The sequence below is a fragment of the Drosophila willistoni genome (genome assembly GCF_018902025.1).
Source record: "Drosophila willistoni isolate 14030-0811.24 chromosome 2R unlocalized genomic scaffold, UCI_dwil_1.1 Seg167, whole genome shotgun sequence".
In the NCBI taxonomy this organism is placed as follows: Eukaryota; Metazoa; Arthropoda; class Insecta; order Diptera; family Drosophilidae; genus Drosophila; species Drosophila willistoni.
The window spans coordinates 16,848,319-16,869,394 of NW_025814050.1; the positions used below are offsets into that span (position 1 = coordinate 16,848,319).

Here is a 21,076-nt window from a genome sequence, read left to right on the forward strand (position 1 = left end):
TTCGAAAAAATACCAGAGAAATACTGAACGCACTAACATGACGGGCAGCGATAACAACAACAATACGGGATATCGATTAAAATACGCTATCGATAGACACATTAGTTTTTTTCACTAGTTAATAATGAGCTAATGTGAAAATTTAATTGAAGATCTAAACTGAGCATTCCAGATTCACCATCGTCATGGGCGACAATCTAATCGGCTCGGCGAGTTTCCTGCACTTGGGAGACATTGTGTCTCTTTATGCGGAGGGAAGCGTTTGTGGTTTTTTAAGCACTTTGGGGTAAGTGTTTATTTTAAGCCTGTTGCCACATCATGTTGTTGTAATGTGATACTTGTTATATATGTACACCTTATAGCCTAGTGGATGATCGCACCGTTGTGTGTCCCGAAGCTGGTGATTTGACATGTCCCCCAAAAAAGTTCAGAGGTAATACATACATATATGTACATATAAACCAACTAATCCAATCCGTCTCCAAACTTACTTTGCCCTTGTGATCTTTTAGATTGTCTTATAAAAATATGTCCTATGAATCGTTACTCCGCCCAGAAACAGTTCTGGAAGGCCGCAAAACAATCGGCCAGCTCCAATACAGATCCAAATTTACTCAAGCGTTTGCATGTAAGAAATGGTGAATAAAATAGAAGGAGAGAAATTTAACTAATCAAATATTCTTTGTAATTTTCTAGCATGCCGCCGAAATTGAGAAGAAGCAAAATGAAACGGAGCACAAAAAGCTTTTGGGCACATCTATACAATATAGCCGAGCTATTGTCCAGTTGCTCCATCTAAAGTCCAATAAATATTTAACTGTCAATAAGCGTTTGCCCTCGCTGCTGGAAAAGAATGCAATGCGTGTGTATTTGGATGCCAATGGCAATGAAGGCTCATGGTTTTACATTAAACCCTTTTACAAACTACGCTCAATTGGTGATTATGTGGTGGTTGGCGATAAAGTCATACTCAGTCCCGTGAATGCGGATCAACAGAATTTGCATGTAGCAGCCAATTATGAGTTACTCGATAATCCTGGATGCAAGGAGGTGAATGTCCTGAACTCATCGACATCGTGGAAAATCTCCTTGTTCATGGAACACAAAGAGAACCAGGAGCATATACTTAAAGGAGGCGATGTGGTGCGTCTCTTTCACGCCGAGCAAGAGAAATTCCTCACCATGGATGAATATAAGAAGCAATATCATGTTTTCCTAAGGACCACTGGGCGCACAAGTGCCACAGCGGCCACCAGTAGCAAAGCTCTTTGGGAGATTGAGGTGGTGCAGCATGATTCGTGCCGCGGTGGAGCTGGGGATTGGAATTCTTTGTATCGCTTTAAACATTTGGCCACTGGACATTACCTGGCTGCCGAGGCTGAGTTGGATATAGTTGCAGCAGGAGCCGCCTCATCATCTTCGGCTCAAGAACCATTTTTGGCGGAATGCAGCAAAGATTCGAGTCTCAACTATGCCCTGAACGGTAAGTAGTTTATGAACTTTATGAAACGTTTTTAAACAAATCTTTCTTTAGACAAATCGAAGGGGAAACAATATCGCCTTGTCTCGGTACCATATTCCGCTGACATTGCTTCGGTTTTTGTCTTGGATGCGACCACCATGGCCAGAGCAGACAGTTTGGTTCCTCAGTCCAGTTATGTGCGATTGCAGCATATTTGCTCCAACACTTGGGTACATGCCACATCGATACCCATTGATGCCGATGACGATAAGCCGGTCATGTCGAAGGTCTGCTGTTCACCCATCAAGGAGGATAAAGAGGCTTTCGCATTGATTCCTGTTTCTCCTGTTGAAGTGCGAGATTTGGATTTCGCCAATGATGCCTGCAAGTTGCTAGCCATAGTGACCACTAAGCTGGACAATGGTTCGATTTCGATTAATGAACGTCGTTCTCTGATATCTCTACTACAAGATATTGTCTACTTCATGGCTGGCATGGAGAATGAGCAGAATAAAACAAAGGCCCTCGAGTTTACGATTAAAAATCCAATTCGAGACCGTCAAAAGCTGTTGCGAGAGCAATATATCCTCAAGCAACTGTTCAAGATCCTTCAGGGACCCTTTCAAGAGCACACTGCCGGCGATGGTCCATTCCTCCGTCTCGATGAGCTTAATGATCCCAAAAATAGCCCATATAAGAACATTTTCCGTTTATGCTACCGCATTTTGAGGCTCTCACAGCAGGACTATCGCAAGAATCAAGAGTATATAGCCAAACATTTTGGCCTAATGCAAAAACAAATTGGTTACGATATCCTGGCTGAGGATACGATTACCGCTTTGCTTCACAACAATCGAAAACTGCTGGAAAAGCACATCACTGCGGCTGAAATTGAAACATTTGTGGGACTTGTGCGTAAGAATATGGACAATTGGGACTCGCGTTTCCTGGACTATCTCTCCGACTTGTGTGTATCGAATCGTAAAGCTATAGCCGTTACACAGGAATTAATTTGCAAGAGTGTGCTAAGTGATAAGAACGCCGATATCTTGATCGATACCCAAGTAAAGGCTCTAAAAGGTGGCTCAGCCATAGTAAGTTGTTACAAGGGCGCCACAGAGGATCTATGCCTGGCCACCCTCACCGAGGTGGCTGGCGATGGTGATGAAGATCGTTCCGAAGATGTTCAATCCACATCGACAACAAACACCAACTGGGACAGTGTCAGTCTAAATGATGATGAAGATAGCAGTCTGATGGCTTCAAACGAGAAATACGAAATACATTTGCAATGGAAGGGACAACCAGTAAGTCCATAAGAACGCTTAAAAAATGTAAATAACACAACGATACAAGATGAGCAAAGCATAATGAAACAAATCGAACAAAAACGAATTTTGTGTGAAATCATATCCAAAAGAAATGTTTACCTATTTCTATTTTTAGTCATCTCGTTCTATGGCGGATCTAGCTAATTGTGTGGCCGACGGTGGTGAACAGGAAGCAGCTATATTGAACTATTATCGACATCAATTAAATTTATTCTCAAATATGTGCTTGAATCGGCAATATTTGGCTCTCAATATACTCTCACCCCATTTGGATATTGATTTAATATTGAAGTAAGAATTTTGTACACATTCCTTACGCTTATCTCTAATCATTATGTTATGTTTTCAGATGCATGTCGGATGAGACTATGCCATATGAATTGAGGGCTTCGTTTTGTCGTCTCATGTTGCATCTGCATGTGGATCGTGATCCCCAAGAGCCGGTTACACCAGTAAAATATGCACGTCTCTGGAGTGAAATACCCTCCAAAATGTCTATACTTGAGTAAGAAAACCCATTCTCATCACTATGAAGATAGAAATATATATTACTTTGATTATATTTTAGCTACGATGGTAAAAATCAACAGCCCGATCAAAATAAACAGGCCTGTCGTGCCAAATTTAATACAACCATTGCCTTTGTGGAAAACTATTTGTGCAATGTGGCCACCAAGGTTTGGCTATTCACGGATCAAGAGCAGAACAAATTAACTTTTGAGGTTTGTTAAAGTAACAAATAAGTTTACAATGCATAAAATTCTAAACAATTTTTATTTCAGGTTGTTAAATTGGCCAGAGATTTGATATACTTTGGCTTCTATAGCTTTAGTGATCTATTAAGATTAACGAAAACTTTGCTCTCTATATTGGACTGTGTGTCCGAGACTAATGCTGGCAACAGTGGAGGCAGCTACGTAAATACGGATATTGATTGTAAGTTAATGAAAAAAAAAGTATAAAACATTAATTTTATTCTTAAAAACTTAATGCTCTTCCAAGCTAACGAAGAGGAAACGAATACTCAGGGTAATCAGTCATTAAATTCATTAATTATGCATATACTAAATACTTGAAATTTATTTCTTTTTTGCCAGCTGAAGGCGGTGTCCTACGATCAATCGGTGATATGAATACAGTCATGACATCCTTGGCCTTGGGTTCAATGGGCCAAGCTATTGCGGCTCCTGCAATAGCATTGCAACAACGTAAATCTGTCTCGCAGCTAATGAAGGAATATCCTCTTGTCATGGATACCAAACTGAAGATTATTGAAATTTTACAATTCATTTTGGATGTACGCTTGGACTATAGAATCAGTTGTCTACTCTCCATATTCAAGCGTGAGTTCGATGAATCAGATGTTGTGCCACAAGATGAGATTGTGTTGGGTGTCCCAGTTGTAACCAAAGATGAGCCAAAGCTCTCGAATAACACGGAAAGTGAACCACTGTTGGGCAACGCAGGAGAACCTACTGATCCCGCAACGGCTAATGCTCGACAAAAGAATATTGATCTGGAATCGATAGGTATTAAGGCTGAGGGCATATTTGATTGTGAACGTAGCGATGCTGCCAATTTAGATCTGGATGGTCAAGGTGGACGTACCTTTTTGCGTGTCCTCCTTCATTTGATTATGCATGATTATGCTCCATTGGTGTCGGGTGCATTGCATTTGCTATTTCGACATTTTAGCCAACGACAAGAAGTTCTCCAAGCATTTCGCCAGGTAAGCTGAGAAGTCTGAGATGATAAACCAAGATGAGAAAATATGCTTACAGTAATCTTTATTAACTCACTAAGTCGGATTGTTGCGGTTACATTAAGGGGCTAAAATGGAAAAACAAAATTAATTTATAAATCTAATTAATGTATAATTGAATTTCTGCTTGATTGGGCCCCCTTGTAATTGCTTTAATCTGATTAAACCAAACTGCGGTTAACCGCAGTTAAGCTTTCCATGTTACTAATTATCTAATCTTCACATTTTCTTTTGTGTTTGCATGCTCTAACTCCAATCTCTGTATTCTCGCTATTGAGATTCGACTTTTACTAATATCTGTCCATATATGTATAATATATATTCGCATATATACAAACAATGTATCCACATATGTACAATATACACACACACACATCTACACTAATAACCATACACAACAAATAACCAAAGTGGACGTATTCTGCATACAGTAATGAAAGATGTTTTGATTTAGTATGTACCTTTATTTTGGTTTAACCAGCTAGCAGTTGTCCAACAGTCGACTAAAAATGGCTAAATGCATTTATTTTCAATGTATTTTTCAGTAAACAAATTAATTTTGAATGTCTTTTTACCTATTTTAGTTTTGTATTGTCCAAAAATTTTGGTCTACTGCTTGGCAACTGTTACGTTAAGTTTTCCAATATATTAATTGCATACGTCGAACATTATTTTCAGGTACAATTACTTGTCTCGGATAGCGATGTTGAGACATATAAACAAATCAAATCCGATTTGGATATATTGCGGCAAAGTGTTGAGAAATCCGAGCTTTGGGTTTACAAAGCCAAGGCGACTGATGAACTGGGTGGCAATAGTGGTGGTGGTAGCGGTGGCGGAGATGTTTCTGGTGATGCCGCCAATTTGGAGTATAATGCTGCCCTATCGCCTGATCAACGCAATGAATACAAAAAGGTCAAGGATATTCTTATACGAATGAATCAGTATTGTGTGACTGTTGGTAAGTTTTTTTCAGTTTACTATCTAAGCAAAAACCATTTGTTAACTTTGTATATTTCTTTTCCCAGGACCTGTGGTTAAGCCACGCAAACATGAGCAACGTCTGCTACGTAATGTTGGAGTTCACACAGTCGTTCTTGATCTGCTTCAGAATCCTTATGATGAGAAAGATGATGTCCTAATGAAGGAACTAATGTGTTTGGCTCATGAATTTCTACAGAATTTTTGTCTGGGCAATCAACAGAATCAAGTGCTGCTGCATAATCACTTAGATTTGTTCCTCAATCCGGGTGTAAGTATTCTATAAATAACTACGTTTCTTTGGATCCTAAATAGCTAACAATCATATTCTACGCATTTCGAATTCTAGATACTTGAAGCGAAAACTGTTTGTGCCATCTTCAAGGATAATTTGGCTTTGTGCAATGAAGTGACTGATAAAGTAGTTCAACATTTTGTCCATTGCATTGAAATCCATGGCCGGCATGTGGCATATTTACAGTTCTTGCAAACAATTGTCAAGGCGGAAAATCAATTTATACGCAAGTGCCAGGACATGGTAATGCAAGAGTTGATCAATTCCGGCGAGGATGTGCTTGTCTTTTACAATGACAAGACATCGTTCAATCATTTTGTACAGATGATGCAACAGCATCATTTATCCCGGCAACCTCTTAGCGATGACAGTCCATTAAAGTATCATGTGGAGCTGGTGAAGCTTCTCGCCTGTTGCACCATGGGCAAGAATGTGTACACGGAAATCAAATGCAATAATTTACTGTCATTGGATGACATTGTGACAATCATTTGCCATCCCCTCTGCATGCCCGAGGTGAAGGAGGCATATGTTGATTTTCTCAATCATTGCTACATCGATACGGAGGTTGAGATGAAGGAGATCTATGCATCTGGTCACATGTGGAATCTGTTTGAGAAAAGTTTTCTCGTGGATATACATCAATTGATATCACATCCCTCGATAGCAAACTCGAATAAGAACCTTTTGAGTTATGTTCTAAATGGACTGATGAATTTACTGAGCAGCTTCTTCTCCAGCCCCTTCTCAGATCAGAGTGCCATCGTGCAGTCGCGTCAGTTGATCTTCGTGCAGTTGTTGCAGGCCGCTTACCGCCTCACTCAGTGCAAGTGGCTGTCGCTAGCCGATCGATTCAATGTCGAAATGTGCATACGCACTCTGTCCGAGTCGGCGAAAATGCGCAGCATTACCTTGCCACTGGAGCTGGAGCAGCAGGTGGCCACCATGTCGAACAAAACGGCGATGTTAACACGCCAGACCACAAAATGGTTACTGGCCTCCAAACAGCCCAAATATGAGACACAACAATCGGCCAGTTTAATGCGATGGGATCGCTCAATAATTGAGGGGCTACAGGATATTGTCTCATTGCTGGAAGATCAGCTGAAGCCGGTGGTCGAGGCCGAGCTCTCGCTACTCGTCGACATTCTCTATCGCTCGGAGTTGCTATTCCCGGCCGGCACAGAAGCACGCAAGCGATGCGAGAGCGGCGGGTTTATACGGAAGCTCATCAAGCATACCGAGAAGTTGCTGGAGGAGAAGGAGGAGCGTATGTGCGTCAAGGTGTTACGCACTCTACGCGAAATGATGGCCATCGATGTGAACTATGGCGAAAAGGGCGATGCCTTGCGCCAGACTTTGTTGAAACGTTATTTTCAAAACAAAAGTTCATTCAAAGTGGAGGAGGAAATAGAAGCACCGCCCTCACCCCCAACTGATCCGGCCAAGCAGCTGCATTTGGTAACCCATGGTCCGGGTGCTAAATACTTGCAAAGAGCTGGCAAGACACTTCACGAAATGCAAAATCACTTGGATCGCGAGGGAGCCTCAGATTTGGTTGTTGAATTGGTTATCAAGTCGGTGCACTCACCGAATATCTTTGTTGAGGCCGTGGAATTGGGTATAGCCTTGCTGGAGGGTGGCAATCCCATCATCCAAAAGGGCATGTTCCAGAAATTCCTTAGCGATGACCTCAATCAGGCGTTCTTCAAAGTTTTCTTCGACAAGATGAAGGATGCCCAGCAAGAGATTAAGTCGACAGTGACGGTAAATACCACCGATATAGCCGCCAAGGCACATGAGCACAAACAAGATGCCAATCTAGAGCTCTTGGACAAGATATCTCGCAAGCATGGCCTCAAACGAAATGGCGTAGTCATTACGGAGGAGCTTAAGCGGGAGTTGCACAATGCCGGCCTGGCCACAGCCAGAGCATATGGCAATGCCAGGATCATACACTCTGGCGAGGAAAACTCTCAAATGATCAGTGTGAATAGTCCTCTGGAGGATATCCTGGCGGAAAAACTCGAGAAGCACAAGGATGGCAAAGAGCAGCGTCGCAATCAATTGTCCAATAAGGTTCTGGTGATGCAGCCGATTCTGCGCTTCCTACAACTACTCTGCGAGAATCACAATCCTGATTTGCAAAATTTGCTGCGTAATCAGAATAACAAAACTAACAACAATTTGGTTTCCGAAACTCTAATGTTCCTCGATTGCATTTGTGGTTCCACCACGGGAGGACTGGGACTTCTCGGTCTCTACATCAATGAGCACAATGTGGCCCTCATAAACCAAACACTCGAAACACTCACCGAATATTGTCAGGGTCCGTGTCATGAGAATCAAAATTGTATTGCCACCCATGAGTCCAACGGTCTGGACATTATCACAGCTCTCATTCTCAATAATATAAATCCTTTGGGCGAGAATCGAATGGATCTGGTGTTGGAACTTAAAAACAATGCCTCTAAGTTGCTATTGGCCATTATGGAAAGTCGTGGAGATAGTGAAAATGCCGAACGAATTCTGTACAACATGAATCCGAAACAATTGGTGGAAGTGGCATGCAAGGCCTATCATCAGGAGGAACTCATTGACGAACAAGACGATGCAGACGATCAAGCAGATTCGACTTCGGGTGTTGTGGATGATGATGATGACGATGCCACGGTGAGTCCACGAGAAGTGGGCCACAATATCTATATACTCTGCCATCAATTGGCCCAGCATAACAAAGAATTGGCCAGTCTGCTAAAGGCCTCCGAAGATCCCCAATCCTCTAGCTTTGATGCCAAAACGAGTCAGGCTCTAATGTACTATGCCACGCACACGGCTCAAATTGAAGTAAGTGTTAATATAACCGGACAAGATTGAACTTTTTAAACAATATATTTTTCTCAGATTGTTCGCAATGATCGCACCTTGGAGCAAATTGTTTTCCCCATACCCGAAATATGCGAGTACTTAACTACTGATACGAAAATCAAAATTCTCAATACTGCCGAACGTGATGATCAGGGCTCTAAAGTGGCCGATTTCTTTGACAAAGCTGAGGAAATGTTCAACGAGATGAAATGGCAAAAGAAACTAAGAAGTAAGAGCAACAAACATTGTTCAACATTGAACATTGATTAATCCCTTATGTATATTGTATATTGCAGGCCAATCTCTATTGTTCTGGATTAGTAGTTACATGTCACTGTGGAGCAATATATTATTCAATTGCGTTGTGGTCATAAATATGATAGTGGCATTCTTTTATCCCTTTGATAATACAGTTCCTGGTAAGTCCAAAAAAAAAATTACAAATATTTGACAATATTTTAACAATTAAGCGAATTTTTAATACGATTTATTAAAGTATATTAATTATTACTGAAAGAATTGTACCTTCTGGATGAAATCCATTGCACAGCGTTGCTTGGACATTTGGAACAAAGAAATAAATTGCTTTTTTATGTCATTTAAAGGACTACACCAATGCACTTAATATAGTGCTTTTTATATGCACTTAATCTTAATCATACACTGTACATTTCATTTATTTCAGAGCTTAGTGCGCACATTTCGCTTCTATTTTGGGCCATTATGATTTTCTCGCTGATTATTGTTATAACGCTGCCCCGTGAATCTGGTATAAGAACTTTAATTGGTTCGATGATCTTGCGTTTTATTTTCCTGCTAGGACCAGAGTCAACGCTTTGTTTGCTGGGCATAGTCACGGTTGGTGGTGGTTTGCCATATTTATACATATATCTAAATATTTAACAAAAACAGAAATTGAATGAATATCATTTCTTTTCTCTGCTTGTTTTCACTTAGGTCACTCTTAAAAGTGTCCACATTGTGAGCATAATGGGCAATAAGGGTACACTGGAGAAGCAATTGATTAAAATCGTTACGGACTTTCAGTTGTTGTATCATTGCATTTATATAGCATTTTGCTTTTGTGGCTTGATATTGCATCCATTTTTCTATTCCCTGTTGGTAAGAGAAATTTACAATAGTTTAGAAAACTTGATGATTCAATTTGCATAAATTTTACAGCTCTTTGATGTGGTTTATCGTGAGGAGACTTTGGTGAATGTCATACGTTCGGTGACCCGTAATGGACGCTCGATTGTTTTAACTGCTGTCTTGGCCCTGATATTGGTCTACTTGTTCTCCATCATTGGTTACATGTTCTTTAAAGATGATTTCTTGGTTCCTGTTGATTTTGAAGAGCAAGAGCAAACTATTTCTGTTCTGTCTACTGATGAATCCTGTGCTGCTCCCGATAAATTGGGCAGCATATGCGAAGCTAAAACCAAGCAGTTGACCGCTGAGAATAGCAATGATGTAAAAGAACGAGCCTGTGACTCTTTGGTGATGTGCATCGTAACAACATTGAATCAGGGCTTACGCAATGGTGGTGGCATTGGTGACATACTCAGAGCACCCTCAAGCAAGGTATTTAGAAAAAAAACTTTTTTAAAATCCAAAATCTTTATCGATTATATTGCCTTTGCAGGAGGGTTTGTTTGTGGCTCGTGTTATCTACGATTTGCTCTTCTTCTTCATTGTCATTATTATTGTGTTGAACTTGATTTTCGGTGTCATTATTGACACCTTTGCGGATTTGAGATCAGAGAAACAGCAGAAAGAGGCCATTCTGAAGACAACTTGCTTTATTTGCTCTTTAAATCGTTCGGCCTTTGACAACAAGACCGTAAGTTTTGAGGAGCACATTAAGAGTGAACACAATATGTGGCACTATTTGTACTTTATTGTCCTGGTAAAAGTCAAGGATCCCACCGAATTCACGGGTCCTGAAAGTTATGTTTATGCCATGGTTAAAGCTGGCATTTTGGAATGGTTTCCACGTCTGCGTGCCATGTCCTTGGCTGCTGTGGATGCAGATGGCGAACAAATTGAGCTGCGCAGCATGCAAGTTCAATTATTGGAGACGCAATTGCTTATTAAAAATCTATCTACCCAACTTCATGAGCTCAAGGATCATATGACCGAGCAAAGAAAACAAAAGCAACGTTTGGGATTGCTTAATACCGCGGCAAATAGCCTATTGCCGTTTCAGTAAATAGAAAACCTGACGGCTTAGTACTTGAGTATATAACAAAACAAAAACAATCAAAAACAAAAAAAAAAAAAAATACCATTCCTAACTATGCACTTAACATAGATGTAACATTTTAGTATTGGCGAAAGCAATATAGCACTCTAAAAAAAACGTCTCATTTACAGTAGGGTTTAATATAGGCCCAATATTCAAATTGTTAATCTTCGAATTCCATAAACAAGAACAATCCATTTATTGCTCAAAAGAATATAAAATTTTTTACCTATATACATATACATGTATACACCCTTTATATTGTATAACTCTATATATATGTACGTATAGTAAACTCACTCAGAGATTTTAGGGCTGTTAACAATGTTAATTAGTGGTCGTGTTACCCAATTTTTTCAAACGGTTATACAATCTTCTACATTTTATTTCTTTCTTATCACTCTTGTACCTAGATCTAGTTATTAACATGAAAAAAATATATTCGCCGAGCGACCTCAAAGAAAACAAAATGTTTCGATATATAGAAAACAAATTGTTTTAAATAACTTTGCTGTTACTTACCTGTTACTAATCTTGTTGCAATTAAAACTAATTATTGTGATTACATTTTTTTCCATTTTATATATGTATATTTTTTAGTTTTCTTCTATATATGTATGTGTAAATCGTGTACTCGAAACGAGTTTTTGTTGGTTAATTTCATTTTAAGCTAACATTTATATGTATTCCTAAGAAAGAGCCTAAAATTTATGGACTTTGTATGTGAACGAAAATATATATATAGCACAAATAAATATTAATTCGATATTCAAACTGATTTTATGAAAGAAACTGAAAGTGAATGTAAAAAATGAAAAACTATGTATTTATATGGACGTTTGCAATTAGGAATAAATTTTAACTTTCAGAAACGGAAGGTAAAAAGAAAAAACAAATAAATGAAATAGATACTTAATGTCCTCTCAAAATAGTTCCATTCAGAAGCCGCCAAATGGAATTATGTTTTTGAATTTCGTTATCTACGCGTGTAAAATTAGACTGCTCACTGGCGCCATTTGACATCATGCAGTTCGGTCACACTGGCAGAGCTCCAAATGTCACGCTATTGACAGTCAAAGTAGAGAAAAAAAAGTCAAAAAACAAAAGCAGAGCACGAGCAGGGAAAACATTGGCTTCCCCCCAGTTGTGTGTTGTGAACTTTAATAATTCGATTTGGCAGCTGATTGTAAACATTAAATTCGTATATATAGTCCTTGGCCCCCTTCACAAAGCGAACAAATTCAAAAACAAAAAAAAAGAATAGAAAATGAGTGACGACTACTTAAGGAAACCCTTCTCATTGGCGCCCGCACCAGCCGGTAAGCCAGAAGCATGTTACGCAATGTGACTCGCTTGTTACATGATGTTGCGATTGCAATTATTGTGAATGAAATTGTAATTATCTTCGTTCGTTTACAGTTGACGATGCAACAACAAAAACATATACGCCAGCAACAAGCACATTTAGCAGTGCACCCGTATCGCCATATCTCAACTATGATTCCCGCTTTCTGCAGCAGTCCCAGCCTGAGTTTATATTCCCGGAGGGAGCGAATAAGCAGCGCGGTCGATTTGAACTTGCCTTCTCACAAATAGGCACATCGGTTATGATTGGCGGCGGTGTTGGTGGTCTGGCCGGAGTCTACAATGGTTTCAAAGTAACCAACGCACTTAACCAAACGGGGAAGCTGCGACGAACCCAGTGCGTATTTATAGAATTTAAATGATAATCATAAATTTACATTGATCACTTGCATATATATTTTTGCAGATTAATCAATCACATAATGAAACAGGGTTCCGGCACGGCGAATACTTTAGGCACTTTGGCGGTGTTGTATTCGGCATGTGGAGTGTTGTTGCAATATGTTCGTGGTGAGGACGACCATGTAAATACAGTGATTGCGGGATCTGCCACTGGACTGCTATACAAATCAACAGGTAGAATGAAATATTGCAATTTTCAAAAAGACAAGAATAACTTATCATTGTATATCTCTCTCTTTTAGCTGGCCTCCGAAGATGTGCACTCGGTGGTGCTATTGGCCTTGGCATTTCGTCGCTCTACTGCTTATACCTGCTGGCGCAAGAAAACAGCACAGACTCAAGACCAAAATTCCTGTAGATTTCAATAATTGGCTAAGCTTTTTGTAAGCTCAAACCGAGATACGCGAACAACAAAAATTGAAGGAGAAAAAAAACACAACTACACAAATATCGACGTGTAGAGAGGTCGCTTCGAAGCGCTTAACCAAGAAAGTGAAGTTTTGTTTTATATTATAAATATACGTACACTTAACATATATATATATATATATATATAGATGTGGACAAATATATATATATATTAGGGATACCGAGACGACCGTCAATCGTTTTATGTTCAAGCAGGCTTTAGTTATAACATATACCAAAATTCTAGATCCTTTCACAACTCTGTACAAAAGAAAATGGAAAAAATACATACTAAAATGCTTTGGTATGCAACGTGCCGTAAAATATAAGCTTTATTGTAATAGACAAAGGAAGAGACGCTCATCTACACTGTGCTACAATCTGTTATAAAAATTTGTTCCAATCATTTTTAATAATCCAACTCCTGGGAGGTTTCTCCTGCTAGAGCCAGTACTTTAACCGATTGATTGGTGTCATCGAGCCCATTATTAGCTGGAGCCTCGCAACTGGTATCCTGGGTGGAGCAAGTATGGCAATGACAATTCACTGCCTCCATGTATTTATACTGACTAATGGACTCATCGGCATCCGGATGACAGTTCTTCAGTATGGCTACAGCCGGCTGGCGCTTATCATGCACACAAACTGGATGAAATGAACGTTTATAAGGGAACTTCCAATCAGATATTTCACTCGAATCACAGCGACCCCAACATGACCAGACGCTTACAAAGTCCCAGCATACGCGACCCTCTAAATCGGTTTGGGTAACCTGAAAAGAAAATCAAGAATAACCCTTTTAGTTAAATAATGAGTCTTAAGGGCTGTCATGAGAAGAATAATAATATAAGTGGAAAGCTGACAAAAATGAGTTGACTTCCTTCCTCGCTATGCTTTTACATACGTATTTTATAGGTTTTGATAAAAATGCATTCTTATACATATATGACTCAATGCAACTTGCAATTTGACAAAGGTTTTCAAAGAAATTCGCCAATTGTGGCTAACTCTCAAATCATTGAAATATTTTCCATATTTCTTGCTGATCTTGAATACATGAACATAAACAAAAAAATTTCTTACGTATTGCTTAGGTTACACATTTTGTGAATTCATAATATTCCAGGTAATATAGCTTTTAAAAGCAGTTCTAAGTTTCAAAAATCGAATTACTTTAAAAAGTATAATTTCGCAATGGGATAACTATATAAAATTCTCAGTTTTTTTCATATTTTCACCACTTCTACAACGAATTTTTGAAATTTTTTGAAAAGGTTTTAGTACGTCTTGTTAACTTTGCAGGTCTTCTAATGCCAAATATATCAAAAATGTAGATATTCTCTATAGTATTCAGCGTGGCATTTTCTATCATGCAATGTTAGTAAGACATTGGAAATTGCGTATACGACATGTGATTCTGTCTCAAATATTTGCACCTATTCATTGGCTTTTAGTTATTATTTTCTAGACTTTCCCACTTACCTTGTACGTGTAAACACGCCGATGGCATCCCAGTGGAGCAACAGTTGGACCTGTGGTTATTGGTTCCAGTTCAACCAATTGAGCGGCATTTAGATGTTGCATAGCCAACGACACAAAAAGTAGTAAAAGTCTTATAGAAATCGAATTTGCCATGCCAGCCATTGTTAAAGCCGATTTTGTGTACTCTATATATATGTATATGAGATGTTATAATTCTATTTTGACGTTGAATTTGAAAATATTTTGAATAAACTTGTTGTTGTTGTTATAATGTTGCATGCCTCGGTGTCGATGGCATTCTGATTGAGGCAGCCGGCCAACATCTTCTATTTATACTTCGAGAGATTTGTAGGTAGGATACGGCGCAGACGCTTTGGAGAGATTATCCTTCAATGTCCATATGCTCCATCCGTTGAGTCGGTTATTCAAATTATAAATGGATTATGGGATGAAGAACAATCGTTTAATTTACTACTATTTAAATGCAGCGTTTTATTATTTTTATTTTAAGAAATACATTTCTTTTTTCTTCTTATAAACTTTTGTAGGTAAACTGCCAGAAATTTGGAAAAATTCATTTTTTGTTTTCGTTAAATTTTGAGTACTGTAATTTAGACAATATGAATTTTGCAGTTGGCAAAGACATTCCAAGAAAAAAAAACTCGAGTCTTTGCCAATCTTAGCCAGAATTGGTTTAGCCGGTTCAAAGATGAATGAGAAACTATATGATCGAAATGTTGCACGGAATGAGATGGTAGTGTTATTTTGTAGTGTTATAGTGTTTACGTTTATCGAAAAAACGGTTTCAAATCGGACATGGGCTACGCTGCGTTTTGAGTTAAGAAATACCTAAACCCACGATGACACTCTCTCTATGATGTGTATATAAGTGTGCGTATGAGTGTATGTGTGTGTGTGTGGACGGTTATTCGCTGGTTGGTAAGGTCAAGTCCGGGAAGAGCTACGACGTCGACGTGGACGACAGCAACTAGGCACGACGACGAATCTCATGATGCGAACCATACCTCTGATTACGCAGTTGGACGCGAAAGCGCCGATTGTGCTCGACGCCACCGCGATCCTCGCCCAGGCGATTGATTTGCACCGGCTGCGGCAGGGCTACTGCCTGGGCCTGGACAGCCAGCCCGGGAACGCCACCGCCGATTGCTGGCAAGGGCAAGGCCAATGGCAAAGCTGGTTGCGGCAACATTTGCAGCTGATGGTGTTGAAGTTGCTGGTGCTCCTCTTCCATGATCTCATCATCATCATTGGGGCTATCATAATCATCTATGGCCGCATCATTGGTATCAATTACGGAAAGCGATAGATTGCCACTGCCATCTTCCCGTGCCATGGCCGTGGCCATTAAACGCTGACGACGCTCCTCCATGAGACGATCCCGCTCCTTGTGGATATAGTCACGTTTGTTGGGCAAACCGGCTACATTATTGGCCGACAAGGCCGATCGCACAATGTTCATATCGGTGGCCTCCATCCATTCGTCCGTTTCGGCCACATAGCATTCGGTGTGTGAGATCGTTGAGACACCATTGAAGCCGCCAATGGCAAATATCATATCATCGATGATCTCCAGACCGAAATTGCTACGCGAATGATTCATTTCCCTTATAAACTGCCACGTCTGGGTTTCGGGATCGAATTTCTCGCCGGTGGACAAGCGAGCGGTGCCATTGAAACCGCCGATCACATACAATTGGTCACGAAAGGCCACACAGCTGACTCCAGATCGGCGATGATTCATATTGGGGATGCGTGTCCATACATTGGTCATTGTATCATAAAACTCGGCACTATCCAGACACTCCTGGCCATTGAATCCTCCGGTGGCATAGATCCGTCCATGCAAGGTGCACGCACTGGCATCCGAGCGTTGCATATTCATCGGTGGCATTATGCTCCATTGATTGGTCCTCGGATTGTAACGCTCCACAGTGTTCAGGCGATTGTGGCCATCGTATCCGCCAATGGCATAGATCATTCCATTCAATTCCGTGACACTCACATAGCAGCGACGGCAGTGCATCGGCGCGATTTCGCTCCATTTTTTCTTCACAGCATCAAAGACACGGCAAGTGTTGAAGTATTCGACCCCATCGTAGCCACCAATCGAAAATATCTTGAAACCAAGCACAGCTGTGCCATGATACGCTCTCGGTCCGGCCGGATCCTCGGCATTGATGTTCACCCAGCGATCCGCTCGAGTGTCGTATGTCTCGATGCAACCCTTTGAAGTGCCACCACTCCAGCCGCCTATGGCGAATATCACCTCATGGGGCAGACGGGGCATGGCCAGGGGCGGTGTGGTTAGCTTGGGTTGAAAGGGCATATCAAAGGGCACATATAAATGGCTGCTGCAGTGGAAAAATAAGAAATGAAAAAAGGATTCGTTACCTCGTCTGCTTGTGGATTAAGAAAGTCCAGGTCATACATGAATTTGAATGTGTCCACTATCAGGGGCTTGGCGGCTTCACACTGTATCACATACGGGTGCTCCTTGACCTCCTCCATGAAGCACTAGAAGAAAGTACAAAAACATCTTAGTGTTATAATGTTGAATTATTGAATAAACTTTGAATAAACACTTTTATTCGACAAAAACTATAATAAATTACAATTTTTAAAAAAAAGTGTCCTTTTGACACGTTCTTAATGAGCTATACCTAGAGAGCTCTCTATAAAGAACTACAACATAAAATATGTTACAATTATCTATTATTGAGCTAGATATATTTGAAAGAAATAGCCACATATATTTAATAGATTATGTATGCTTAAGAACAGTTAATATAAGAGAAATAAAATGCCTACTTCCTTTGACTAGACTAGGATACTTCAAAACAATTACAACATTTAAGAAAATTTAGTTTCTTATATTTAGAAATAAGAGTAGTTTATTCATTTTTGTAAATTTGAAAATATCTTGCAGATAAATAATAGACAAAATATTTCCTAGAAAATATACGTTAAGACAATAATTGCCAAACAATTTAAATCATGTTTTAAGTAGTTTAATTTCATTTGAAATAAGGGCACATTGATTTATTGCCAATAGACCAACCGTTCCTCATAACTTATGTATATCAAAAGACAAAATACTATTGGCCAAAAATCGCGTATACGCATGGTGCGCAAGAATTTCGTAAAAGAGAGTAATAATTGCCAAGTTAAACTAGAGGCGTTTACATTTGAATGACGAAGTAGTTATTATTGAAGTTGTTTTTAATGTAATTATCAAATGGACAAATAAGACAACTAAAATTAATTGAAGTTAAGCCTGATAATATCACATATCATGCAAAGACCTTAAAGAAACCTCTTTGCTTCACCAATTAGAAATAAAAAATTGATTCATTGCTTAATAGAAATATAGACTGATTGTCTAAAGATAAAAACACTCAGCAAATAAAGACATAAACTGATAAAATTTAACAAAAATTGACAAAATTACAGATTTGCAAAGTCAATCGGAGTTACTTTAAACAATTTTTCATATGTCTACGTATATTCCTCAGACTGTAAAACGTTATATCTTGAACTTGTCATAATTCAGATTTCAATGCAGATTGCGAAGAACTCATTCTTACTTAAAAAAACCACATGCATTTTCGACTATTGCAAGAATTTACTGATTGAGAGTTTTTTGAAATTAAGATTTAATAAAAATCAGTTTTTCTTTGCTATTTTATGTTTCGCTTTAAAATAAAGCTTGATTAATAAAAGTGTCTAGCATTGCAATGAAATATTAATAATAAATAATTAGGGAACGAATTACCTTTGGTGTCATTAAGCCCAAGCGAACACCTGTCATTAAATGAGCCACATGTTGTTTGCGATTCTTTGGATCCCGATCGATCCACTTGACACACAATTTCCATACATAGTCCTCCTCGCGAGTGTTTAGCTCATCATCGCTAATTATGTCAGAGAAATCTTTAATGTTCATATCCAATATGTCCGTATTGCGGGCAGCCACTTCCGTGAAATAACGCAGCGTATAATTACGCGCCTTTTCATACAAGTCCTCGAGGAAGCGGAAGCTAATCGTTAACAAGTGGGATAAACAATAAACGACCAATTAAAAATGGCTTAGGTTAATAGCCAACAAGTGATTGAATGTGCCCCACCTCCTTTTCCACCACCCTAATACTTACCGTGCAAATCCCATGGTGCTGACACAATTCTCTGGAGTTAGAGTTCGACTCAGGAAGTCCTTGCACTGTTTGACTAGACCCACCATGCCCACATAGTCAGCACATATGAGCAGCTCGTGCACGTTGTCATCGCATATGTTGGTCTTACGCAGATATGCATATTGGATGACACAGTTCATGATGGCCGCACTAATGCCGGGTATATGAATGATCTGATTCTCTTTGTTGCCAGCGGCGCCGGCTCCATGACTAGCCGCATTGAATCCTGTGAACTGTGCGCTAAGCGAGAAATATACATTAAATGAATTGAAATTACAACTCCAAGAATCATCAATTTAAAGATAAAACTAGGCTTATGAAAGTTTAAGGAAGAAAAAAGATGCACAATTAAAGTTCTCACTAAGAAAAACGTTGATTGCTTTACTTAAATCGTATTCCCACTGTATCCTTTTAGCCATTGGAAGGAGTTTGCCCCCCTCCACAAAGGCCAACTCACCGAAAATACGAGCTGCATGAGCACATTATGGCGCGATGCACATTAAATGCCTGCTCACCCACTGAAATTTGTGCATCGCACAACAGATTCTCCTCACGTAATTCATTGAGGGTATTTAGGGCCTGATCGCTTACAGTTGGTGCCAATGATTTAGATGATGATTTCATTGTTGGATTTAGACTAACATTGGCTAGTTCGTCACCTTGATATTGTGCATCCATTGGATCGATATCGATTGTTTCTAACGAAAGTTCTGGTGCCAATACTACCGCCAATATACCGCCCTCATTTACGCCATGCAAATGATTGTTGTTGTTGTTATTATTATGATGATTATTACGATTCATTACTGGGTCCTTGTCGTGTGGGTTCAAGTTGTTGGAGCTAGATATTGATGGCCATCCAATATATATAAATTTTTCACCACGATCAGCGCACTCCCACCAAATGAAACGCGTTTTTGTTGATATTTTTGTATATTTATGTGGAGGGGAGATCTCCCGTATTCAACTATAGGAATAGGAATAATGTTCCTTAATTAATCAACAACAACGAGACAGTTCTCGAAACAAACGAAATTGGGCTACTAAGCCCAAGTCGTACAAATACAACATAAAACTAAAAGCCGACCATGACAAAAATTTAGAAACAGAACCAGTTCAACCGATTCAAAAAAATCAATAACAAATGCTTTAAATACGATCAACATAATGCAAAAAAAAAAACGATTTTTTCTTCTCTTCTATTATTATTGTTTTTGAAGATATATTAAGTCCATTAAATGGTAAAGTAATGTTAGTTAACTTTAGTAAAAAATTCTTTTTAAACTGAAGAGAGGAACTAATGGTTTCTTGTAAAACGTTCAAATTCAAATTAAGTCTAATTTTTCACTTAAGAATGTTTTGTTTTAAATTTTTTTTTAATAATTGATTTTCATCAGACTTCTTCTGACCAAATTTAATTAATAATTCTGACTATTTATTAAATAATTAATTATCATAATTGTTAAATTATTTGCCCTGAAGACGGTTGCCGATGCAGAAAAGTGCGGCTTTTTATTTTTATTAAATCAAATGACCTGAAGCCTGATGAAAATCAATTATAACAACACAAATGTCGCTAAAAAACATCACAATTTTAATTTAATTTTAAAATTACTTTCGTTGTAGCTAATTCAGTTTGTCAAAATTTTTAATATTCTTTTTTTCAGTTTTCACTTTGTCCAAACGCAATTTTTCTTAGAAAATGGCTTAATTTTGAATTGTACTAAGTTTTTTTTTGCCAAAAATATTAAAAATAAAAAATGTTTAACAATTGCCTAAAATATCCAAATAAAATGTCAACAAATCTGAAAGTTCAAGCAGCTATTGCTATATTTTACAATAAAGTTAAATGTTGTTAATCTCTTACTTGATAATACGAAAAATGATGATAAATATTTTCAAGCAAATCAATGCGAAATCCGTTGTATATATCCGACATAAATGGCCTATTACACCATTTCAAATCGACAACTCTCTGCACATTTTTAATTTTTATAAATATAATAACTATTTAAGATATTAAAAATGGTTTTCCCATGATTGTTTTAAATCTTATGGTTAGTTGAAACTTTAAAGACAAAAATTCGTTGGGCTTAGAATCTTGTTCTTTGTAATTGGAATAAATTAAAATTACACCAATGACAAATATAGACTTAAATAAAAAGAAAAGGAGAAATGGTATTTTTAGAGAATTTTTTCTTTTCCAAGTCATTAATCCGTTTTTAAAATGCATGTTGAATATTTAAGGTAACATCAACCCGAAT

The 21,076-nt window shown here is 38.6% G+C and overlaps 4 protein-coding genes across 7 annotated transcripts; 2 read left to right on the plus strand and 2 right to left on the minus strand.

Annotated features, from left to right (window-relative positions):
* The first annotated feature begins 108 nt into the window (after nucleotides 1–108).
* On the plus strand, nucleotides 109–11,718 carry LOC6642428 (inositol 1,4,5-trisphosphate receptor). Of its 2 annotated transcripts, XM_002065184.4 has the most exons (20): nucleotides 109–286; nucleotides 363–433; nucleotides 513–628; nucleotides 697–1,483; nucleotides 1,535–2,769; nucleotides 2,909–3,084; nucleotides 3,143–3,298; nucleotides 3,362–3,515; nucleotides 3,576–3,729; nucleotides 3,796–3,822; nucleotides 3,891–4,522; nucleotides 5,234–5,516; nucleotides 5,584–5,807; nucleotides 5,886–8,678; nucleotides 8,736–8,928; nucleotides 8,996–9,118; nucleotides 9,385–9,557; nucleotides 9,657–9,821; nucleotides 9,882–10,283; nucleotides 10,345–11,718. In XM_002065184.4, exons 1-20 carry the CDS (start codon nucleotides 186–188, stop codon nucleotides 10,909–10,911), a joined length of 8,532 nt encoding a protein of 2,843 aa, XP_002065220.1. In that variant the 5' UTR covers nucleotides 109–185; the 3' UTR covers nucleotides 10,912–11,718. The 2 variants fall into 2 exon arrangements, with proteins under 2 accessions (XP_002065220.1, XP_023031789.1); XM_023176021.2 differs by lacking the exon at nucleotides 3,796–3,822 and having other exon boundaries at nucleotides 110–286.
* Nucleotides 11,719–12,023: 305 nt separating this feature from the next.
* Nucleotides 12,024–13,443, plus strand: LOC6642429 (mitochondrial import inner membrane translocase subunit Tim23). The gene is made up of 4 exons (XM_002065185.4): nucleotides 12,024–12,263; nucleotides 12,364–12,646; nucleotides 12,716–12,885; nucleotides 12,954–13,443. The coding sequence occupies exons 1-4, from the start codon at nucleotides 12,212–12,214 to the stop codon at nucleotides 13,067–13,069; spliced, it is 621 nt and encodes a 206-aa protein (XP_002065221.1). The 5' UTR covers nucleotides 12,024–12,211; the 3' UTR covers nucleotides 13,070–13,443.
* A 51-nt stretch (nucleotides 13,444–13,494) lies between these two features.
* LOC26529733 (thyrostimulin beta-5 subunit) lies at nucleotides 13,495–14,887 on the minus strand. Its single transcript, XM_015178474.3, has 2 exons — nucleotides 14,602–14,887; nucleotides 13,495–13,891 (listed from the first exon to the last, which is right to left on the minus strand). Exons 1-2 carry the CDS (start codon nucleotides 14,761–14,763, stop codon nucleotides 13,529–13,531), a joined length of 525 nt encoding a protein of 174 aa, XP_015033960.2. The 5' UTR covers nucleotides 14,764–14,887; the 3' UTR covers nucleotides 13,495–13,528.
* Nucleotides 14,888–15,107: 220 nt separating this feature from the next.
* LOC6642430 (kelch-like protein 10) lies at nucleotides 15,108–20,558 on the minus strand. 3 transcript variants are annotated; one of them, XM_023176010.2, is made up of 6 exons: nucleotides 20,428–20,558; nucleotides 19,270–19,779; nucleotides 18,774–19,052; nucleotides 18,395–18,659; nucleotides 17,051–17,136; nucleotides 15,108–16,973 (listed from the first exon to the last, which is right to left on the minus strand). In XM_023176010.2, the coding sequence occupies exons 2-6, from the start codon at nucleotides 19,614–19,616 to the stop codon at nucleotides 15,590–15,592; spliced, it is 2,361 nt and encodes a 786-aa protein (XP_023031778.1). In that variant the 5' UTR covers nucleotides 19,617–19,779; nucleotides 20,428–20,558; the 3' UTR covers nucleotides 15,108–15,589. The 3 variants fall into 3 exon arrangements, with proteins under 3 accessions (XP_023031778.1, XP_046866505.1, XP_015033829.2); XM_047010549.1 differs by lacking the exon at nucleotides 20,428–20,558 and having other exon boundaries at nucleotides 15,108–16,970; nucleotides 19,270–19,859; XM_015178343.3 differs by lacking the exon at nucleotides 20,428–20,558 and having other exon boundaries at nucleotides 15,109–16,930; nucleotides 17,014–17,136; nucleotides 19,270–19,858.
* Between the last annotated feature and the right edge of the window lie 518 nt (nucleotides 20,559–21,076).